The 23,924-nt window shown below is 41.8% G+C and overlaps 1 protein-coding gene across 1 annotated transcript in view; it reads right to left on the bottom strand.

The window, feature by feature from the left end:
* Positions 1-19,404: 19,404 nt before the first annotated feature.
* The window catches only part of GCM2 (glial cells missing transcription factor 2), a 49,004-nt gene continuing 44,484 nt past the window's right edge, over positions 19,405-23,924 (bottom strand). The window contains exon 5 of the mRNA XM_078685783.1: positions 19,405-23,157. Coding sequence (XP_078541909.1) covers positions 22,270-23,157 — 888 coding nt within the window. The 3' untranslated portion in view covers positions 19,405-22,269. The remainder of the gene's footprint in view (positions 23,158-23,924) is intronic.

The raw sequence follows: 23,924 nt of genomic DNA, 5'->3' as shown, positions 1-23,924 counted from the left end.
TAAGGCATATATCCACATCCTTGCCCCAATGCTGCAACGAGTTTATTATACCGCCCTCGAAGTGGGAACCCTCCCGCCCTCGATGCGCGAGGCCCTCATTGCGTCTCTCTTGAAACCGGGTAAACCACCTGAACACTGTGACTCATACAGACCCCTGTCTTTGCTCAACACCGATGTTAAAATACTAGCGAAGGTACTGGCGACTCGCCTTAACCTATTGATGGAACGCCTAGTCCTACCAGACCAGGCAGGTTTTGTCCCTAATAGAGCGACTTCACATAACTTGCGTACCCTACAGGCGGTATTACAAGACATTAATCCCAAGTCCGAGGCTGCAGCAGTGTTCCTAGACGCTACCAAAGCGTTCGATTCCCTTGAATGGGATTACCTGTTGGCCATCCTTGAGCGCATGGGGATCCCCTTCAGTTTTCTGGATTGGATAAAGTTGTTATATAGCAACCCAAGGGCCTCAGTTTTACTCAATGGAGCCAAATCAGCTCCGTTTAACATACATAGAGGCACCAGGCAAGGCTGCCCCCTCTCACCTGCCCTCTTTGCGATCGCCATCGAGCCGCTGGCAGCCAAACTTCGCCAGCATCATAACCATCGCTCCCTGATATATCCGGAGCGCCAGCTCCTAATCGCTCTATATGCGGACGACATGACCCTATATATCGATAAACCGCAAGAAAACCTTAACCCCATATTACGCAAAATCACCAAATTCGGTGCTATTTCAGGAATACAAATTAATTGGTCGAAGTCGGCTCTATTCCCCTTAACGGACAGAACCACGCAGTTTCCCCTGGACTATCCCTTAATTTGGGAAACGGAGGAGCTAAAATATCTCGGAGTGGTGGTGTCCCGGAATCAAGAGACCCTCATCCGGGCTAACTATGGTACTGTACTTGACAAACTGACTGACACCATCACCAAGTGGATCCATCTCCACTATAAAGATGGTAGTCCTCCCCAAATTGCTTTACCTCTTTACTAACATACCATACAATCCGGGCCCCCATTTCTTCCGTACACTCAATTCCCAATTGTCGAGGCTAATTTGGGGTGGTAAACAAGCCAGGATCAGTTTAAATACACTCATGTTACCTTACCACCAGGGCGGGTTCGACATTCCTAACTTCCAGCGTTACTACGACTGTGCCCAGGGTCACTTTGTTGCATACTGGCTTCATCCCCCTCCCTTCATGGCCCATTTAGCGGTGGAAGATGGATACATGCGCCCTGTGCAACCATCGGGATATCTTTATACTACTCCGAGTGTCTCGGATTGCGACCCCGCCACAGTCGACTGCACGGTGCAAGCCTGGAGGCGACTAGCGGATCACATGGGGGTTGAGTTTTTGTACTCACCATGCATGCCGCTAGTACAAGACCCTAGATTACGAGTCGCCTGCGAGGAGATCGGTCGTAAACTACTCTTGAAACTGGTGATTCACACGTGGGGTGATCTATACCTCCAGGGGCAGTTCCGAACATCGGCGTAATTCTTCGGTGAGAAAGCCGCCTCGGTCATGGACACGTTCCTCTATGTTCGGCTGAGACAGAATGTTAAGGCAGTCACTCCAAACTTTCCTGATGAGCCGGACACACTGGCCCCCCTACACTTGCTCTTACAAACAGGAAACCCCAAACACGTGGTTTCCATGCTGTACAAGCAAGCCCAACCAGCCCCGACGCCGCCTCCGCTCAAAGTTCGCGGTGCATGGGACGATGACCTTGGCTCCCCAATGTCTGACGATCAATGGGAGGAGAGCTGCTCACACACTAATGCAGTCACCGGTAACACTAGGCTCCAGCTGATACATTTCAAATTCTTACATCGCATTTACTTTACTCCTTCCAAACTATTCCGGCTTGGCCTCCGTGACACTGACCGTTGCCTTAGATGTGGCGAGGAAGGTGCCGACTTCTTCCACCTGGCGTGGACATGCCCCTCCGTCGCGGCATATTGGCAGGGCATTTTTCGTGCCCTTTCGGACATTAACTCATTGGCAGGGCTGTACCTAATGAAAGCGATAAATGAGTTTGAGGTGACGCCAATATGGGATACCAATATTACTAAGACATCATTTAAGAGGATAATCAACAAAACTGCAAGCTTTCTATCTATTCTAAATGATAAAGCTATCCTTACCAAAAGAAAACATGCTTGGACATTAATAAATGGTTACAAAAAGAAAGAAATCCAACAATATTTGGTGACTCCATGGACGGAAACAAATAAACATGTGCTCCTGAATGCAAGATTTGGCAATACTCCAGGCCTATGCCATCGCCCTCCCTGGGCAAGAACAGTAACGCAAACCAAATGTAGATTGTGCAATGCCTGTGAGGAGGATATCCTCCATCTTCTTTGTATTTGTCCGGAACTCTCCCAAGAGAGAAAAACCTTGCTTAAGATTCTTCTTAATGCACGAGGCATAAGGACATGCAGGCAGGCCCTAATAAGGTGTTTGGACTCAAATGACATTATTTTAAATGCTGCGTTTGTAAAATTTCTTAAGATTGTCAAAGGGAAACTAGGAGATGCAACTATTTTAACTTTTTAAATTTGTATTGTTTTTTCACTTGTTTGCTGCATGTATATAGCTTTTATATGACCTTTTCCTATCGAACGTGCAATTTTGTAAGATTTTAAATAATCAACACAATAAACTTTTACTTACATGGTGGGAGTTGCTATTGACCCCTGTCCTAAGACGGCCCTGTTAGGTCAATCGGTCCCTACACTGAAATCACATAGAAAGTTTTTTGCACTGGGCCTCCTATTAGCCAAACATCATGTGGCCTGTAGATGGGGGAGAGGCCGCGCTCCTAAATTCAAACCCTGGCTCGACACTATGTCAACTTAGCAAGATCATCTCCACAATTATGCCGAACTCCTTCCACATAAGTCACGTCCCAAGGATATCTGGGGTCCCTTGACGGCCTATCTCCTCCGACAACGGAGTGAGGAGCATTCTGACACCTGAATCCATGCCCTTACACTCTATCCTCCCCCCCTGCTCTCTTATCGCTCCCTGTACCAATAGATTGCCTCCTCGGTTTCCTGGCAGTTTCTGATGCCCTGCTTTAGGCTGGACCTCGACGCATACTTTGCACCTTACTGCACGCTCGCGTCAATATATGTTACATGTAGCACCACATACACGAACCTTGCACATTAATGACCTCAATGGTTTGGTTATGAATCTCCCCCCTCTTCCCCCCCTCCCTTCCCCTCCTCCCCTCTTGCCCTCCTCATGCCAGCCAGAAATATTTAGTTGGTGTGGTACCCACTGCCCTTGATGGAGGTTGCTCCTCCCACTACTTCATACTCCATTAAAGTTCCACACCCTCAGATCCTTTGATCCACATACACTGTATGGTGGTATATCATGGGAAGGACTGCTCCCCGTTGAGTTCGATTTCTGGTTGTTCTTTCATTAAAAATTGAAAATGAAGCATCAATATCATTTTGCATGTATACAATATGTCTCTACCCTGTAGATAGGCCAGTTGTACTATCTGACAAGGTCACTTTTCCATTGCGGCCGGCCCAATTGGTTGTAGGCGGCATGCTGTGTTTAGGTAATATTGTAGTGCCCCCTTTCTTTACTTATGGACCTTCTCAGGGCTCTATTCTATATTGCTGCCGGCCTGCAATTGCAGGTTGTAGACGTGAAGCTGTGTACTGCCTATCACCTTTGTCATCAATAAAGGTTTAAAAATTTTTTTAAAAATAAATAAATAAATAAATAATTTGATAAGATTCTTCATTTTTTTAAAGCTCATGGCATGCAAGCATCAATTGCGGGTTTTAGTTAAGGGGAAGTTTTTCATGTTTTCTGATTTGGAAGAGGCTCAGGCTTTACTAAAAGAGATCTCGGGTGGATCTTGAGCTTAAGGTAGTAGCATACAAATTCTGGCTCTATATACTTGAAAAGGGCTCCGTTAGAATACGGCGCTCAGGTGTATTCGCTATTTTAGTAATTTTGATTGTTTTCCTTCTTTGCGGGGGTAGCAGTGTCACCCAGGGTGTAGTTACATGACACCCAGGAGGTTAGATGGGTGGGTCGAAATGTGGCTAGCGTGGCTAGTGGGTTTCTTTTCACATTTCGATGGGTGGGGTTTTTTTTGGAGTGGGAAGGGGGGATTTGGGAAGGGTTCAGAGCAGGAAAAAGAGCAGGAGCATTGGGCACAGATTGAAAGAAATTTAGAGATTCATTATTGAGGAAACAGGCAGTTTATTTTGGAAATGGAAATAGCAATAGAAACTAGTAAATGCAAGATCCTGTCAGTCAATGTCAATGGAATCCTTAATAAACGTAAATATGGTGCTCTTATCAGATAGCTGATATTGTTTAATCCACAAGTTCTGTTTCTTCAAGAGACACATTTAAAATCTAACTCCCCCAAATTCAAAAAACAACTTAAACCCAATACCAAAAAATTGTGGAGGCCATCAAACAAGAATATCTATTAATAGATCCTTGGCGAAATATAAATCCTGATAAAAATTTGTTTACGTGCCATTCGCCCAGTTTTCAAACTGCGTCCCGAATTGATTTTTTTTACTTATTCCAGATCCCTTCAGGCTTTAAAGGCAGAAATCGGGTGCAAACTTTTTCTGACCACACATATGTTGGGATCGAACTTGTACTTGGGGGGGGTGCAGAGAGCGGCCCAGTTGGCAGCTGGGCCGCCTCCTCCTCCAGGACCAAGATTGGGTAAAAAGCTTTAGAGAGTGGATCGCTGAATATTTTAGGATCAATGAGAATGCTGCGGAACCCTTCTCTGTATGGGGTGGGTTCAAAGCGGGAGCGCGTGGACAAATATTCTCCTATTCGGCTGCTCAGTCTAGCGCCCGGAGGCTTAAAATAGCAGAATTACAAGCAGCGGTGGAAGAGGAGTATGTTCACCAGATCCAGCTGCGTCCTCATCATCTTGAGCGGGCTAGAACGGACCTGAGAATTTTTTTTGTTCTAGAAGAGATCTGCAGTACTAAATCATATCAACAAAGGGTTTGTGAAGATAGCCAGTTGGTTGGTAAACTGCTGGCTAACTCTACAAGAAAAAAAAAAGAAGCAGCGATAATATCAAAAGTATTAGACCCTAAGGGCCCGATTCACAGAACTAACTTAAGACAAAATCCTAAACTTACTACCATTTTGGGATTTACAGAAGGCACTTACTCATTTTGCTATTCACAGAAGACACTTACTCATTTCGGTATTCACAGAAGTTAGGAGTCCTATCTTTAGGACTCCGAAAGGCCTTCTGTGAATACCGAAAGTCTTAAAATTAGGATTTTTCTCAGTTTAGTAGTAGTAAAGTTAGGACTCCTAACTTTAGGACTCCTAAATGCCTTTTGTGAATACCGAAAGTCTTAAAATTAGGATTTTTCTCAGTTTAGGAGTCCTAAAGTTAGGAGTCCTAACATTACTACTACTAAACTGAGAAAAATCCTAATTTTAAGACTTTCGGCATTCACAGAAGGCATGTAGGAGTCCTAAAGTTAGGAGTCCTAACTTTACTACTCCTAAACTGAGAAAAATCCTAATTTTAAGACTTTCGGTATTCACAGAAGGCATTTAGGAGTCCTAAAGTTAGGACTCCTAACTTCTGTGAATACCGAAATGAGTAAGTGTCTTCTGTGAATACCAAAATGAGTAAGTGCCTTCTGTGAATACAAAATGGTAGTAATTTTAGGAGTTTGTCTTAAGTTAGTTCTGTGAATCGGGCCCTAAGACTGGATTAGAAGTAGCTAATGGTGACAAGATCCCACAGATCTTTATAGAACATTTCCAGCAACTCTATATTACCGCATACTCGGTGGGGAGGAGTCTATTCAGGAATATTTTTCAAATGTGAATATCCCTAGACTCTCAGATAGCCGGTTAAAACAGTTAGGATCTGACGTGGAACCCGCTGAGATAGTGGTGTCTATTAAAGCAATAGCAGGGGCTAAAGCTTGTGGGGAGGATGGTTTCCCATTGAATTTTATAAAACTTTTTCAAAGAATTAGTTTTACCTTCGAAAAAATTATTTAAGTGTATCAAAGAGGGCAGTCCAGTACCCTTATTTTTTAAAGAGGCGATAATCATATCCTTTGTGAAAAAAGATAAAAATCCAAAGGATCTTAACTCTTATAGGCCTATCAATCTTCTAAATTCAGATTATAAGATTTTAATGAAGGTCTGGGCCGGGCGCTTTTTATTTGCTGCACAAGGGACAACCCATAAAGACCAGACTGGCTTTATAGCAGGTAGATTTATGGCGGCCAATACCGAATTTTTAATACAGGCCTGGATTATTGTAATACCAATTCTATTCCGGCCTGTATTATGATGGTAGATGCGGAGAAAGCGTTTGACTTGGTAAATTGGAAACCCTGTTCTTTGCGCTCGGTCAATTTGGCTTTTCCCCCCAGGTCATTACCATGCTACGCAACATCTATCAGGGGGCTTTGGCTCAGGTAGTAATAAACTCGAAACGTGCAGGCATTGTAAAAATAAACCGGGGGACAAGGCAAGGCTGTCTGCTTTCGAAATTACTCTTTACCTTTTTTATCGAACCTTTGGTAACTAAAATGCGGAATAATCCTACTATTCTACCTCCAGTTTCTGGTATGGCAAAGCTGAAATTGTTTGCAGATGATATTATTATAGCAAAGAGAATTTAGAAGTAGTATTGTGGGAAATTAGGAATTTTGAGCTAATTGGGTGCTATAAAATAAACGCTAATAAAACCAAAGTCTTAGCCCTCAACACAGATCTACATTTTTCTCCATCTTGTCTGAGGGCACAAGCCGCAAAATCAGACCCAATCAGATATTTGGGGATTTATTTGTCCAACCAATACCATCAGTTATATAAATTGAATTATTTAAGGATGAAAGAAAAAAATAGAAGACTTTTAGAACAGTGCCTTTTACTCCCCCTAACTTTGGTGGGAGGGAAGAATTTCATTAATTAAAATGTCCATTCTTCCGCCACTTTTATTTCTTTTTTTTTAATGTACGAATAAAAATAAATGTGTCTTTTTTTAAAGAAATGGAAACTCTGATTAGAGAATTTGTCTGGGGGAAGGACATTTCAAGGGTTAAATTGACTGCATTACAATTATCAACTGCACAAGGGGGTCTAGCTCTAACTCACTTAAGATCCTACTATGAGGCCGCATTCTTAGACCTAGTGGCGCGCTTCCTGGGCTCCAAGTGCATTAGAGATAGTTTCTTTATTGATAAAATGACACAAGAAACAGGATTGCAAATCCGAGTGTTTCTAAAAACCTCCAAACTTCCCAAAAAACTACTCTTTTAGACTCCATTCCTTTTCTAAAAAGTCGGGCTCCTCTGGCTTACACTACTTGAGATTGGGAGAATGTAATAGTCTCGGCCTCCAGATTCGACTAAGCCATATGAATAATTGGGAGGGCTGTGGGTTAGGAGAGTTAAGATATTTTTTTATTCAAAATAGGGTGATCTCCTGGCAGGAGGTAATGGTGAGGGGTGTGACCCAAAGGAAACCTGTTTTTTTTTAATACCTACAAAATGTCAATTTTTTAAACCCACTTGTTGCATTATGGATACTCCCAATAAATTCATGGTAGCTCTTTATGGGGCCAAAGTAAAAGGTGTAGGGAATTAGTATTGTTTTCTACATGGTCAGGGTCAACCTCCCTTGATAGAGAATCATTTGGACAAAATAGTCTGTGTGACACAATGTATTTTTTCCACAAAAGAATGGGAAGTCTTATGCCACCTAGGAAGTAAATCGCTGCGTGCAGAAAACTTCAAAAGGATGGCCTTCCTATCACGTTGGCTGGCCTATCTAACTCCAGAAGCATTGGTAAAAAGATACCCGGATGCGGAAAACAGGTGCTTCCGTTGCCAGGCGGATGGAGAGGGGGGGTTGCACCATATTGTTTTACATGTCCAAGGTTGAGGTCCTTTTGGGAGGCATTTTTTTTAGATTTAGATCAGGCAATTGGGAAGAGAGTCGCGTCCGAGGCTGAGGCTGCCCTGTTCGGATTATGTAGAGACAGAACGATTTTAACAGAGGCCGAAGAAGTGTTTCTCTTTATTTCTTGTACTGTAGCCCGTTCTTTAATTCTTCAAAATTGGAAATCTAGGGATGTGCCTTCCCATGTGAAATGGTTTAATAAAATTAAAAGGACACGAGATTTTGAAGAAGCGTATGCAAGACGGGTGAGAGCTATCAGGAAATTTAACAAAAATTGGAAGTTTTTAAGTAACGTAAAGGAGGGATAAGATCACTCGTTATTGAATATTAACTGTTTGTTATATAAAGCACTAGCACTTTCCTTGCCACCGCACTTTATTAAATTTTTTGCACATTGACACGTTGAAACTATTATCAATTTCATATTAATTATTTGCGAGACATATTTTTTTATTAAAAAAATTTGTCATGGGAAGATGAAATTATTGTATCTGTGTTAAAATGGTTTTCTATGCTTGTTCAGATTATATTATGTATATCGTGCTCTTAATGCTCTGCTCAATAAAAAATAAATATTAAATGAAGGTGATGATATGGTGGTCTGACCAGTCACATGGCTCTATTGAATTTAACCTGACCGCCGAAGCCTTAGCAATTATCCAATCTAAAGTAGCACCTTTTGTGTGGGTAGGCAGGGCGCAAGCCTGGGTGAGTGATTTGTCTTTAGTGGACAAACTTTGCGATGGAGACCGTATTAATACAAAATCTACTACATGGTTCTACAGTGTGGGTGGGTGGCTAGGGGCCATGGAAGGCGACAGGTAGTGGCCAGACAGCACACAAAAAACGAATTCTGGTTTTCAAAAGTGCACTCTATAAATTGAGTTATTTCCTGATATTATAGTTTCGCGGTTCAAGGGCTTGCCCTCTCCCATCCACCACAACAAGAATGTACATTTCTCAGTGCAGTGCAAATCTACTAACCGGCAGACTTGAATCCTGTGTTGAATGCCAAGAAGACCGTTCTGTAGTGCACGCATAGTGCTGCTTGACCCCCTTACTAGCAGGGACCGTGCTCCCGAAGAAATAGAGGAACACTGCATATGAACATATGGCTCACTCAAAGCCCTGCCATCTACCTATGGAGATGTTATTGCGAATGCTCAGATTCAGAAGGCTCTATAGTGCATGCAAGCGACAGTAAAGAGCTATACAGATTCTCTAAACACAACAATTATCATATATATTAAAAGAAACACAGTAGCCAGGAAAAACGCTGGGGGGGGGGGCTGATTTAAGAGAAGTCTTGCATCGCTGTTACACTTCTCAGTGCGCCCTCCTTGCGAAACCTAGGATCCGCCGTATTTAAAGTATGGCGCATCATGTTGCAAGGAGTTACAGATACGTCACTATTACTGACATATCTGTAGGCACAAAAGTGGCACATTGTTGGGGTGTGTCCGAAAACAGACACAACTCCAGCAATGTGTCCTTTCACCTCTTCTCAGGTTACAGCCTCTTAACCATACATATAAATTGGGTTATGTGAGCCCTAGTTTAGAAGCTGTAGTACTGCAGGATGTTTTCTCATTTAAAGTTGTATTCATTCCTTAGAACAGGAGTCTTCTATTTACCACCCAATGAACAGCTGCTCTGCTTTTGTGAGTCATCTAACGACAGACCACTTATGTCAGTTACAGTGATCAAGGACAACAGCGCAAACAACCAAAGGGGAGGAGGGCAAGTGCTTTGGATGTGGCGACAACAGCAGTGGCGGCTCCTCGAGGGAGTGCTGCGGGGCGGTGAGGCGGGGGAGGGGCGGGATGGGGGATAGTAACCTCTGGCATCTGGCCGAACGGAGTTAAGTAAATAAATAAATAAATAAATAAAATGAATTACATTGCGAGCGTTGCAAAGCCAAATGGCGATGCAGCATGCGCAATGTAATTTGCTTTACTTATTTACTTAACTATGTTCGGCCATATGCTAGAGTTTACTACACCCCACCCTATCCCTCCCCGCCCCGCCTCACCGCCCCGAAGCACTCCCTCGAGGAGTCGCCACTGGACAACAGTTTAAGTTTATTTAAACAATTGCAAGGTTACTTAAAACCATTGCAATAAAAGTTATACGAGATAAATACACATTTACATAGTAAGATGAGGTTAATAACTCTAATAATAAAATCTTTACAATTTAATTTCACCTAAAAAGAGAAACGGATTGTAAAATAATCTCCAGCGCGTTTCAGTTCATTAGTTTTCTTCAAGGGGATTTGGTTTGAAGGTAAACAAGTCTGGTAATGCCTTGGAAAACAAGATGTTGTTCCTAAAAGATGAAATGGCCATTGAGTAAACAGAGACAACAAGACTAGGGTGGGTGGGAGGATCAGGGAGATTGGGAAGTACATAAGGAAGTTTTCTGAAAAAGATGCACTCTGGTGTAGTACTTACACACTAAGAAATAAATAGTGCCAAAAAAATGAGCAGTGGAGGGACACAAGTAATGCATCCATGCTCCTGGGGAGGGATAAACACACGAAGGGGGAGGAATAAAAACACGAAGAGGTAGGAAACCTACAGTAGCTAACCAACAAAAAAGAAAGTAATCAGAGTAACAATGAGTCAACCAGTGGGTAAGTAACGGGCGGACTCTAAGCCCACTGTAGGATAACAATAGTCTCAAAGAGACAGTGCATGCTGAGACCTAAAAAATGGTCCGCGAGGAGGTGAAACTTCAATGAGGGGGAGTCAGACATAGTGGTTTGCTTTGGATTGACCATTCTTGTGAGCTACTGAGCAAACCGCCACCAAACCTTACCTCTGTGGAGAAACATGCAATGTAGTGGTACTTCATTTATCTGATCTGAAGGGCATGTGCATGGAGAAACACAGCACTGTAAAAGGCATGAAGAAATAGTAGGGTGTAGGGTGAGAAGAAGTGTGTGATGGGGCAATGGCTCTAAGATTTGGGATGCAGCTGGTGACATTGTCAGAGCATGTTTGACTCACCCAAAGGAGCAGCAGTCCTGACCATAATTTGCTCCAAATGCTACATGGATTTTCTGTTTCAGAGACCACATTTGTTTGACCAGGTATCCACCAAAGCATAATGCGTAAAATTCTTTGTCACCCTCTGCCGGTTTGGCAGACACCACAGCTTCAGTGCTGAAAACCTGAGCCACTGAATCACTGAGCACACCATTTTATGCCAAAATGTGAGCACATCTCACTTTCCTAAATGGCAAATCCCCTGCATAGTGCATCAAAGAACCCATCACTGTCCCTTTACTTGTATATCTTCAAATGGCCCATACTGTACAAGACATCGCTTACTCCAGATCATGTGAAACTGAATTTGTGCACGTTATGTGCTTATCATGTGGGTGAGGCCTATTTGGTTTAATAATTCAGTCATCAACGTGCTCTGGCAGCAGAAGAGACATTATGCACTCTTTGATCCCCCCAACAGCATTAGAGGGTAACCCCTTTCTATACACATGCCCCTCAGCAGCCTTGTATTTGCTGCTGAAAAAGGTGAGAAAGATCCAAGAGTGGTGACCACAGAACAGCCCTATTAGTGTTTACTTTCTGTTCTTTGCACTGACCTATTGATCACTTAGAGGAGGCAATATATAGGTACTCGCAGGGTGGAATCATATTCTTCTGCTATCTCTAAATTACTTTTAAACGAAAAGGAGTCAGAGGGTGTGTCTAATGAAACATGCTTATAGTACAGTGGTGCAGCACAAAAGTTGCCCACCCTTTACACGCCACAAAACCTTCACAGATACTTAAAAGACACACGGTATGAAAGTGCACTTAGCACATGTATCTTGTATGGTTTAACGAACTAAAGTATGTGTAAAGAGTGCATTCACTGTAGTGTTAGAGAATGTATTCTTATTAATGTGTTTTACAATAACTGATTGTGATAATTAAACCATCCTCATTTCTTAGATAATGTACTCAATATAAAGATGAAATGCATATTTCCTAATATGCGTGCTATACGACATGAATACCATTTATTGATTTGCAAACTACATAGAAACCATCCTCACATATGTAGAATGTGATTTTATTTAAAACAATAAAAAGTTTCTGTAATGTGTACATTAATATTTCATATATTTGATTTAAATGTAGTTCTTAGCCATACTGACATGCAATTATTTCTCAAGTTTTCTGGATGTTCCATGTAATGTGAAACTTAATGCATTAGAAATGTATATTTATTTGTGTTTGAACGTGCACACGCATATTAAATGTGCACCATTGAGTTGACGTTTAAGTTGTCATATGTAGCCCTGTATTTCACCATGCTGCAAAAAGCTGCTTTTATTTTTTGCTTACTTAACATTTCATGCATGAATTAACATGCATTGTTAATTGTAGAATAGATAAATTACTGTATTAGGGATAGAGAAAGAGCCTGAGAAGAAGACCTTGATGATCGAACATGGGGAATCAGAGCATCATCTGAAAGGCTTTTTGAACAAATGTAGCTAACTGATGTGTACGTTGGAAATTGATGATCTTCTTATGTCCAGTGTAAGACTTCCCACTGATGTTGCAGTCTGCCACATGAGAACCGGACAAGAGTAATGTATCCCTGATGATGTATACAAAGGGGGTGCTACCTAATTCACTTTGTGTGTTATAATAAAGTGTACATCCCGTCATACTTCAGAAGCCTTTTTTCCAGAGCTACTGTAGGAGGTCTCTTTCGAACATTCTCTAAGGGACCATGCTTTCCTTTGGACCGCATGATGTTTAGACCTCAATGCCTATCTGATCCCTTCCTAAGTATGGCTTAGTCTAACACTTTCTCTCAAATCCATAAAAGACTCTTGACTGAGTTTCTGCCATGCTGACACCTTCTAAACTTAATTTTCCTTGTTTGACTTTGATTTCCTTTATGAAATTCCAAGATGTTTTTGATTCTTTGGGTTAACTGAACCACCCTCTTTGTTTGGACCCTAATTTCCATTACTCTAGATTTACCTATGCATAGACAACAAAACTTGAGACTTTTCTATGAGCATCAATTACTTTTATTCATTTTCTGCCTAGCAGTGATAGAATTCCTTATTTGTTCAATCCTGGTATGCCTAAGCTTCTTTATGAGGTTGGGGTTCCCAGTTGTTGGACTGTATTTTTAAAGCATGGTGTTAAGAATTGTGTATTTGAACTTAATTTTGAGTTTGTAATAAATCTTCTTAACCCAAGCTACCAATTCCTGGTCTTCATTATGTAGTTAAATGGATTGCACTGTTAATTAAATTTGATTGATGTTAATGCAAATTCTCATCCCCTCTCAGTCGGCTAGAAAGGTCTGTTGTAGGACTAAGGGCAAGCAAGTGGGCCCAAAAAACCCTGCAACAACTCCCAAACTTGGTGTGCATACAACTAGAATTGTACTATAGACCAAGAGACTGGGACCTAGAAGGTATTACCAGGGATGGCTTGGGGGTGCTCAGTGCCAGGTGCTAGGTTTAGAAATAACATATAGGTTTAAAAGCACCTGCTGCAGAGCTTCTTGTGTGCCCAGCAGTTTACAGCTAACAATAAAAATGTCAAGATAACTCTTGTGAATAATGTTCCTGCTGGAGGGGAATTGGAGTTTTGTTTAGGGCAGTGTTAGTCATCATAAGGTAGTGGAACAGGTTAATATGCATGTGGACCATGCAGTCACAGAACTGTATTTTTGTGTCTAGCTCAGTGGGTTGCTGCTTGGATTACTGACAGAATATCGGAACCAAAGGTTTGTGTGCACTTGAGGACATTCCCATAAATGAGTGGTCAATCTGAGATTTATATGAAGGAAAGCTTCTCAGTAAGATCACCACTTTGAGTCAAGCTACACCAGTACAAGCATTACGCTTGAAGCTCATAATAGTTAGTGCCTTTTCTAGATCTTGGGCAAATGGAATAAGATGGGCAAATAACTTACTGCAGGTGGAAGAAGGCTCTGTGAGAGCTCTCCTGAACAGCGAAACCTTGAAGTAAGGAATGAGCCTATACACATTTAATGAAAATCTTACGTCCACGTTAGAAAACTTCCAATGCACTATTACTCTCCTGCAGTCTTGGTCACCTGCACTCTTGAAGTTGTTTTTAAAAAGTATGACACCCAAATGGAGTTATGATCTTGTCATTGCACACTGGGCCTTTTGTTTACAATCTAGAATATAGGATTCACCAAAAATACTTGAGACTCACACTAGATCACAGTGTTAGGCGCTATATCATTATGTTACGTTTAGGCGTTTTACCATTAAACGCCTAGATTAAACACTGGAGAGACACAAGTGACAAGTCAGGATCTTGTTTACTATGCAGGGGAGGTGATCACGACATTGTGCACAATTTGTACATGTGCCCTAGTAAACCCCTGTTAAAAGCTAGGAATCGTTTTATAAAACTTATGTGTTTTAAATATAATATATCTAGAATTAGTGATTGAATCGCTCTAATAATGTCACCTCCTGATGAATTTGTGTGCTATAAGTTGTATACATTTTTCAAAGTATTTTTAACACTGTATTAATAGAAGAAATATATTAAGCCAGTCATGTTTAAAAAAACGCCATTTGCCTTTCATAATTCACAAACATGAGAACGCGGTTTCTAAATCAACCGCAATACTGTAAACAGGAATATGCTTGCGAATATGAGTATACATTCGCTTGAAACTTCGCAAAAAGCATGCACTTCACGACAACTGTGCTAGTATTCATAAACATAATAACGCGGGTATTTAAACTAACCGCGATGCTGAAATCATCCTTCAGTGGGATAAAAATGTGTCCGCGGTTAACAAAACCGCCATTTGCTTTTTAGAATTCATGAACATTAGAACGCGGTTTCTAAATCTACCTTAATACTGTTAATATGAATATGCTTGCGAATACGCGTAACCATACCCTTGTAACTTCGCAAAAAACATGAACTTAACCACGACTGTAATAAGTACGCTTGGGACAAATAACGAAAGATACAATGTCAATCCCCTTAAGAGTGAACAAAAAGAACTAAACATCCGGGGTTTAATGCAAATAAAACTTTTAGATAAAATTGAAATTTAAGAAAACCTCAGTGCACCTTCCAATGTTGACACTACCACATAATGTCTCAAAAATAAAGAGGGCTAGTAGCAACCTCGTGAAATTAAGCTAAAATATAGCGAGAGCAATTTAATGTAATTGTTGATGTTTGTTGTATTTGTCTCTGTCTTTTGTGTCTCTTCCCAACTACAGGCACGATTGGCCTTTTTTGTTTATTAGTGGAATACAAGAACCACTGACAGTAGCTGCACAAATCGTGTGAGTACTTACCTTTTTGATTTGGTCCTGAAGAAAGCCCCATAGACCTGGCTGGGCACAGTGGGGCTGAAACATGTTGGCCTGATATTAATCAGAAGTATAGAGGATACAGTAACTCGATCCATATCTACACACCATTGTTTTTATGAATCTTGAATCATCCAATTTTACAATAAACCAATTTGATTTGAGATGAGCAAGAATTTTTAATTCACATTTCCTTTTTTTAAGCACCTGTAGACACTATATCTGGACACTACTACGTATCCAGTGGTTACCTCTGGCTAGAGGTAAGCATACAACGAAAAAAGACCCGATGATCCACCAACGCATCGTATTTGTCAGAGAACCAAGATATATCGCCTTCCAACTAAGTGCGTGTATGAGGATTTTTTATTAAAGAAGAAAAAACTGGAAACGTAGTTACAAGTGGTCCATTCTCCACCCATCTTGATTTTTTTAATGTATTCATCATGAATGCTTTATATTGTTGATCTCTGATGAGGTCTAAATCAATAAAACTGATTTGAAATTTTTAATTTAGAAATTTTGTGTGGACAGAATATTGAGTCAAGAATATCAAGAACCAAAAGCCTTGGCTCCTTTCTCAGAGGCAGACTCCATGTCAGTCTTCTTGCTGATTTATTTAGAATCTCCATTGACTTATGAAATGAGTAGCTTTGTCTTAGTACTTTGCTGAATTATATTTTGGTTCTGGCTAATTCCCTTATGTTATCACATGTCACAACTAGCTTTCTTTTTATGCATAATGAATTCTGATTTGAATCTGACTAAATACTTTGTGTCCTCTGTGATGATTATGGTTTTGACTTTGAATTGTATCCTGCAAAGGTTTTCTTCATTTGCTGAAGGACTTACGAGGCCCCGATCCTGCACATCAGCCCTTTTAATTTATTCGTGAAAAATGCTGATAGGTTATACATAGAGTGCTTCCAAAAGTATATGCCAGGTAACAGATGCCACAAAAAACAGTATAACAATACAATACCCCAAGCTCTCACCATTTACCATCAGCAGGCCCAGAATCCCATGCTACATGAAACTAAAAAGTGGTTGTGCCACAACACACTTTACAAAGCTACATCAAATTCAGATTTTTTTTATATCCCTTACTGAGTTAGGAAATCAATCAATGCTCCATACGGTAGTCTAAACACCTAGTCAAAGCAAATAGTGCAAAATAATTCTGTTATTCAATAATTTATTTTATGCAAAAAACAAATTTTTGTATATTCACAAGGCAGATCATACACACATATGGTCTAGTGTGAAGGTGAAACTAAGTGAAATAAAGTGTATCGAATTCATAACATACATACACAAACAACATTAACAATAAAGCATAAGGAAACAATAAAGGCACGGAGAAAAAGTAATCATTCTCAGCATGACCTAGACATTATTCATAATCCTTTTGGCTGGTCAAAGTGGAATATACAAGCTTCTAATTTTGCGTCGATGTTTCTACCCTTATGTATCTGTGCTAGACAGAGGCATCAAACACGTATCTTCTTCAGGACAAATAAAAACTAGACTGTGTGTGGCCTCAAAATTATGGTTCCAAAGGAATCCAATGGGCACACACGTTATTCAATTCTTAAGAGCTTCTGATTTGCTTGTGAATGGATAATTCCTGATTAAATGGTGGAATGGCTACCCAATGCTCACATTCATCTATGGCATCTGACGCTAGATTTTGTCAAAAATTGTTTAGGGCAAGGGTATTCATCTTTTCACATAAAAAGCAGGTTCACTGTGAGGACAAACTCCGAGGAATCGTGAGATTATCTTGGATAAACTAAGTATCATCCATCATTTGTTTGGATCATTAATGAGTTGAAAAACTGGAGTCCCAGTGTATTTGCTTCCCGTGGGCTCTTTAAACAGCATGCAGCTTGCAGCTTGCAGCTTACATATACGTGAATGCGTCATCTCCTTGAGAGAATCCCATGCTAGACAGCAGAAGCCACTCTGGAATCACATGCATGTGGTCCGAGAGCAAGGTAACTAAAACTTGAAAAAGGAGTTTAAATGTCCTAAATCATAGTTGGAAGTTATACTTTTTGTAACTATTACTTCTTGTCTACTTTTTTTAATTCCATGAGCTTGAAGACTAGAGTGGAGGATTTAAATAATAAACAAACAAGGCAAGTAGGACGTGGCAAGCAACTCTGAAAACCAAGGATGGGAAGAGAAAGGAAGGGACAAAAGAATGTGAGAAAAAATAGCACACTGGGGAAGAGGGGAAAGTTTTGTTTTTTATAAAACAAACTGTTCATCCCATTTTTGTGAGGGGGGCTCTCCTATGACGCCACCCTACTTTTCTTCGGATAATCAGAATCATGGGCCAAAAGGTGAGATCAAAGTTCTAGAAATGATCTGGAGCAGGCAGCGGTGGTCAACAGGCAAAGAAATTCCAACTGCATTGTGATGCAAAGATTCTAATTGTAGAATACCTTAAATGCCCAAAAAACAAGAAAATTACTCATATAAACAGGAAAATAATGAGAGCCAAGATGGATTGGGGAAGAGACAAAGAGGAAATAGGAATGACAACCATTTTGGAATGAGTCTAATCCCAGGAAGAGACCCTAAGAAGAAGTTTCTGGCAATTTGCTAAAATGTTCTTAATTTTACTGTTAAAAAGGAATACAAGCCCTTCTGAACAGGTTCTTAGGTTGATATCCTGCAAAAGGCCAAGCTGAGAAAGAGCTCCATAGCCTCAGCTGCAGAAGCCCCAGGCAGATCAGTCAAGTCAAGCCCTGAAGCCCCATCTGCCTGGAAGTTAAGTGGATTGCTTATTCTGACATGCTGGATAAGGAGACCACAAGGAAAGGGAGACACAGGCCAAAGTGCAGACCCCAACTCACACTGCTAAGTTCCAATGAGCAAAGGGTGGCAACCTAAAATGCTGAAGAGACCCCTAAAGCAAGTCACAGTTCAGGATTGGAAGTCAAAGCCCACTTGGTGGACCAGACATTCGAAATGAGACAAAAATAGTAAAGAATGAGGTTAAGAAGGTTGTGGAACACGTGACAGAGGATAATGAAATATGACAACATGGCAGTATACACCAACGTAATCAGCTCTGTTGATCAGGGAATTTTTCATCAGAATGCATAGTGTGTGTGTGTTCACAATGTACACCTCACCATAATAATGTATAAGAAGGAACGGGGAAATTGTTGGACTTGGCCTTGTGAGGCCTACCTCTCTCATAGGGTAACATTGGGTTGCCTTATTACATTTAATAAGTGCTAACGTTTGATTGGGAAGAGGTGAACCTTTCATGTTTGTTTTCTGAGAAATTGTCATTAAAAATATTTAATAATGCTAAAGTTCACTGCACGTTTGAATAAGGCCTTTGGAATTAAAATATAGCTCTAGATTCTACTACTGACAACCTGCTACATGAATTCACTTGCCTTTCTTGACGGTTGGCCCTCAATATCAAGCCCTTCAGTACTAACATGATGAATTTCCTGAAAAATACTTGACATTTGCAGTATATTTGGGAACTTGAGGGCTGATATTTTATGCTCTCAATCCCATAATTTGATGTGTATGTATTTTATTGCTTTAACCTCTCCTCGTAGGACGAGTGATTTAAGCAAACCCATTGCTGTTCTGACTCCAGGCTGTCTTTACCCTTTAAGGCCCTCATTACCAGCTATCAGGATTTAAGATCTAGCAAAACAACATTAGATGTTACTGATACTGGGGCATTAGTTATACCACATTCAAGTATTACTGTTGATCAGAGATCTATCCCATGTAGACCAATATGCGATGTGGAATAACATGCAGGAATCCGTGTTACTGACACGCTGATTCTCTAAAGTAAAATTGTAATAGTGGGCTTTTTACAAAAGACAAGGGGCCAGATGTACAAATATTTTTACTGATTGCAAACCCTCCCATCGATTCGCTAAAGCAGATTGTTTGTGAGTGGCAAAAAGCTTTTTCTTATGTACTAAACCCATTTAGTGATTTTAAAAGTTTTGCAAATCTCTAAATGTGATTAGAAACGGTTTTTGTAGCGATTCAGAACCGGATGTATCAACTATTTGCATCTGTCATTGTGGTTGCAAAGCATTCATGATTTACAGACTCCTGAGTTGGGGGTGTAAATGATTCGCAAAGAGAAGGGGTCTCCCCTGGGGTCCCCTGCTCCTTTGGGAATTGGTTTGACAACTTCAGAGGGAGCAGGCAGTGCCCCAGAGTACCACTGCCTGATCTCAGCAGCGTTTTCCAAAATGGAAGCAACCTTGTTTCCTTTAAGGAACTCAGGCTACCATTTGGAATAAAATCTCAGGGATTATGCTCTGCTGTTCCTTGTGGGCCACCATCACTGTGATTATAACCAATCACAGGAAGTCCCAAATTGCAAGCTGCCTAAAGAATATTAATTAGGCAGGTTATTCTGCGACCCCCTGCAAATAGATATTTTGTGAACTGATCTATTAGTAAATAAGTCAGTTTGCAAAATTAGATCAATTTCTAAACAACTTTTGCAAATGTAATCTTTTTACATCAGGCCCAAAGTCCTCCAGAAATTACCTGGAGGATTTGTCCCTGGTAACGTATGAGTGATTGATTAGCATATGTTATTTCTGATGTTGCCTTTAGCTCCTGATATTCCATGGGTCATTCAGGGCCACAGCAGTGAGGGTTTAAGAGACTTACCTGAAGCCCATGGATGCAGGGCTGTAGGGCAGGGACTGACCCCTAGATTACACCGGAAATATTTGTGTGAAAAATGTGTCAGTTCCTAGTGCTTTGACAGGTTTCACAAAGGCTAGGCAATATGCTCAAAATCAACCTATACAACAAACAAAAACAGCAAAACTGCGACTAGAAAACCTGATCCACCTAAGCACTTCCCATTGAGATCCGTCTGGCTGAGAAGAAAGGTGAACAGGTTGTCCGAGGTTTAGGTCTGTACATTTTATTGAAGCACGTTTACAAAAGGCCTGCAATACGTTCTTAGCTGCACAAATATGAAACGCCATCAGAAAACTGTAATAAAACGCAGCCCTTCACTTTAGAGAGCGTCAGATGCCCCTTTACACATTTCAAATGGCAGAGCTATGACCATCTTAATGACGTGTGACCTACCATAGTGATACAGCGCATCTACTGAGGTGCAGGTGTGAATGTCGGAACTCTGGGTGCGCCATGGCGTGTTCTGGTCATGCATGTCAAAAGCCATTAAGCCGTGAATGCACAGCAGATGTACCAAAGTGGAGAACAGCATAGTTTAATGCAAGCCTGCCTATGTAAGGGGCATCAGAGGCCCGAAAGCCCAAGGGTAGCACGAAGGGTCTGCGACAAAAGAACATAGGAGACAAGAAGGGGGGTTGCCGTCAGAAGTGGAGGAGGTGAGTTTCACAAAGCCTACCAATGGGGCAGTGCCAATTCCAAATAAAGAGTGCAAAGCCAAGAATAAAGCAATTGGCACGCTATCCTTGGCTAACCAGTAGGGGGCAGTCCGCGGGCAACTTAAGTATCCCCCTGGAGAAGGGAGCCACAGTAAGGGCTGTCAACTTGCAGCCTCCCATCCTCGCCAAATGGAAAAGAGAAGAAGGACAATGAGATGACATGAGTGGTAATCTAGTGATCATGCTCAAGATTACAGGAGTCCTGCCCAGTCAGAAAGACGGACCAATGGGAGAGGATGGTTTCCAACAGTATGCCTTTGGATGCTGACTAAAATTGGAACAGGTGGAGTTACCCTAAAACAGACATGGCACTCACAGGCCAAGCCTGGCTTGGGGCAGTTACCAAGTACTAACAGTGGTTAGCAAGTTAAGCCTGCCATCCAGCATAGAAGGTACCTCAAAGACGGAACACCTCAGATAGAATTCAACTTTGCCTGATCATTGGAGGAGGATTATTGCCATGTTTGCTACTATATTTATCATAGAAAATATTAAAATTGGTTTGCCTTGCCTGTGAGCGGTGCATGTATTGTGAAAACGTTAATAAACTATGAGCAGTTGAACTCCAACACATGCCGGAGTTTATACTTTCATAAAGGAACAAATTGTGGTTCTTGGCAAATTGGCCCGAATGCATGGGTTGAAGCCAAGCACTGGCAGGGGAAACCTCCATACCCGCCAACTCACACAATGCCACTGTGTGACACACAATATCAGCTGCCATCACACTGTCTCCCAGTGACCAGCCAATATCACACTTTGGCAGGGAAAATGAGCTGAAAACCACTGTAAATAGTGGTTTCCCAGCTCGTTTTCCGAGGCTTTGAACTGCCGAAGTCCATTAAGGGGTGTGAAAACACTCCACAACATTGGCACCAGCCTTTGTTTATGGGAGTATGGGGCTTGGGAGCGAGGTGGGGTTCAAAAGTGTCTTGTAAGTACTTCTCTGCATGATGCACCGCCCCTTTAAAGTCACCGCCCTACCTCACACAGTGGGATTGTTCTTCAAGTTGACAGGTATGAATCCCATCCAATGTGGCAATGCTGCAAGCATCAAGGCACTCCACTTACCGCTACCATCTACACTGGAGCTGTTAACAGGTTGTTCGAGTGGGTGGTGGGAAGAGGTAAACTCTTGGGGTCCTCGCATAGGTTGTCATAGCTCAGGGCATAAAACCTTACACTTTGATCAGCCCAGAATCTTTGTATCCAGCTTTAGCCCCTGTGTGGATTCCTGCGCTTTCTGGCTCCCACATATTCATTGAGGAGACGGATGAGTTGGTTGTGCAATGGAGAGAGGCATAGGATAGTCGTGACGGGGCTCAATGACAAAATAAATAAACCAATTACTCCAATGAAAATGAAGCATGTTCACTTCCTGAAACTAGGACTCAAAGTTAAATGTGATTTAAAATTAAACAAAGAGGAAAAATTACATATTTAGCAAATCTCCAGCTCGCAATGTACAATTTCAAATCTGTTTTAATCCAGTCTCCAGAGTTCATTTCATTGCTCAGAAGTCACTGTTTTCAAATGTAAATGAATGTCCCATGCGCTCTGGGTAACTGTTTCCCGTGTATGGGTATCGGTACGTGTCCAGGTTCTCAAGCCGGTCACTTTTGATGGGGACAGGATCCTGCTGGTAACCCAGTGCCGTCTTGATCACTCCAAAGTCCTCTTGCACTTTCACTTCCGGGTAGCCTGTTTCCAGGGCATTGTCTGGAAGGTGGCCACAGTTTTGGAGGTTTTTGCCCTCACACGTATTGTCTGTGAACTTCACCACTGACGGCTTGTACGCCTGGTAGGACACCTTGGTGGTGGTGGTGATCACAGTCTGCAGGGCCGGTGCTGCTGGAGAAGGGGTGCTACCATACCTGCAGGTGTAGTCCCCTTTGTAATATGGGTGTCCAGTGGTGGCCTGGATCTGTCCATAGTCATTTCGATCTCCATAACCAGTTTTTCCAAAAATTTGCTTCCAGCCGTGATGTTTGCCTGGGACTTCACAGCTCCTATCATGGACGTTGAGGGCATTGGAGCTGTGTTGGGGAACACTCAAGGGAATGTGGTCAGAATCAGCAGGGCCATTGTTCAGATCTTTGTAAAAAGCTGGGTAAGAGCTGGAACCTAAGTAGCCGGGCATGGTGAATTCATAACTGCATGGTGTCCTCGGCACATAGATTCTAGGATTAGGACACTTCTGAAATGGTGACACTGCCTCCCCCTGAAAGCTGGCTGAGTCGTAAGTGGCTTTGTAAAGCTCTGGGTTCTGAAAGGATGGGTAATGCTGAGCCGGAACAGGGAAACTTGGGTCAGCAATGATGCCAAAGCGCTCTGGGCCTTCCAGGCACGACAACGGATGGAGGTTGCTAAAATGGCCTCCGCTGTCGTGATACCTTCCTGTCTGCAATGAAAACCAAATAGAAGAATTATTTATTTTCCAGCCAATATAAAGTCTTCACAAAGAAATAAACCAACACGTTTATTACTTCTGTCATATGTTAGCAACGTTTGAGGCAATGTTTCAAAACTATAGTAACAGTTTCCAGAACTGCGAACTAAAAATGTTCTCGTGCAGCCAATAGAGGCCAATAAACCTAGGTAATCGCTTAGACCTCTACAAGTCACTGCTAAAAGGCAAAATATGAGTTAGTAGCTTCTGGGATACCAGGATACAAAATATGAGCATGTAGGGTCTGGGATACCGGGTGGCCATAATTAACATTTCTGGCTGTAATGCCCATGCGGATTGTGGCTATTAGGAGGTATTCGGCCACAGTGGGGAATAACTTGCTGACCAGGTTTTGTCAAGTAAAAAGCCTAAGTAGGACCCCTAGTCTGCAGTTTCCACTACCATTTACGTTGTTCTTTAAACATGTGGTAAACTGGTATGGGGTGATTGATGTGTGTGAGAGGAGTGGGGGGCAGGGTGTTTGAGGGCATCTGGGGCAGGGCATGATGTTGAAAGGCAGGGGGAGCTTTCCATGCTTCCCTTTGGAGTTGCAGGCACTAGGTTGGGGTTGGGGTGTGGAGATGCCCGCAGCCCTGCCCTAACTCCTATGTGATTTTACCAGGTGTCGTTTTTTGGCCTGATGTTCCTAGACATAATGATTATGGGTACAGGAACAAATGGTCAGTTGTGATCAGGTGCAGCAGTAACCTCAAGGAATC

This window comes from Lissotriton helveticus, chromosome 4_1 (assembly GCF_964261635.1).
Source record: "Lissotriton helveticus chromosome 4_1, aLisHel1.1, whole genome shotgun sequence".
In the NCBI taxonomy this organism is placed as follows: domain Eukaryota; kingdom Metazoa; phylum Chordata; class Amphibia; order Caudata; family Salamandridae; genus Lissotriton; species Lissotriton helveticus.
This window is presented reverse-complemented; position numbering and strand designations above follow the sequence as displayed.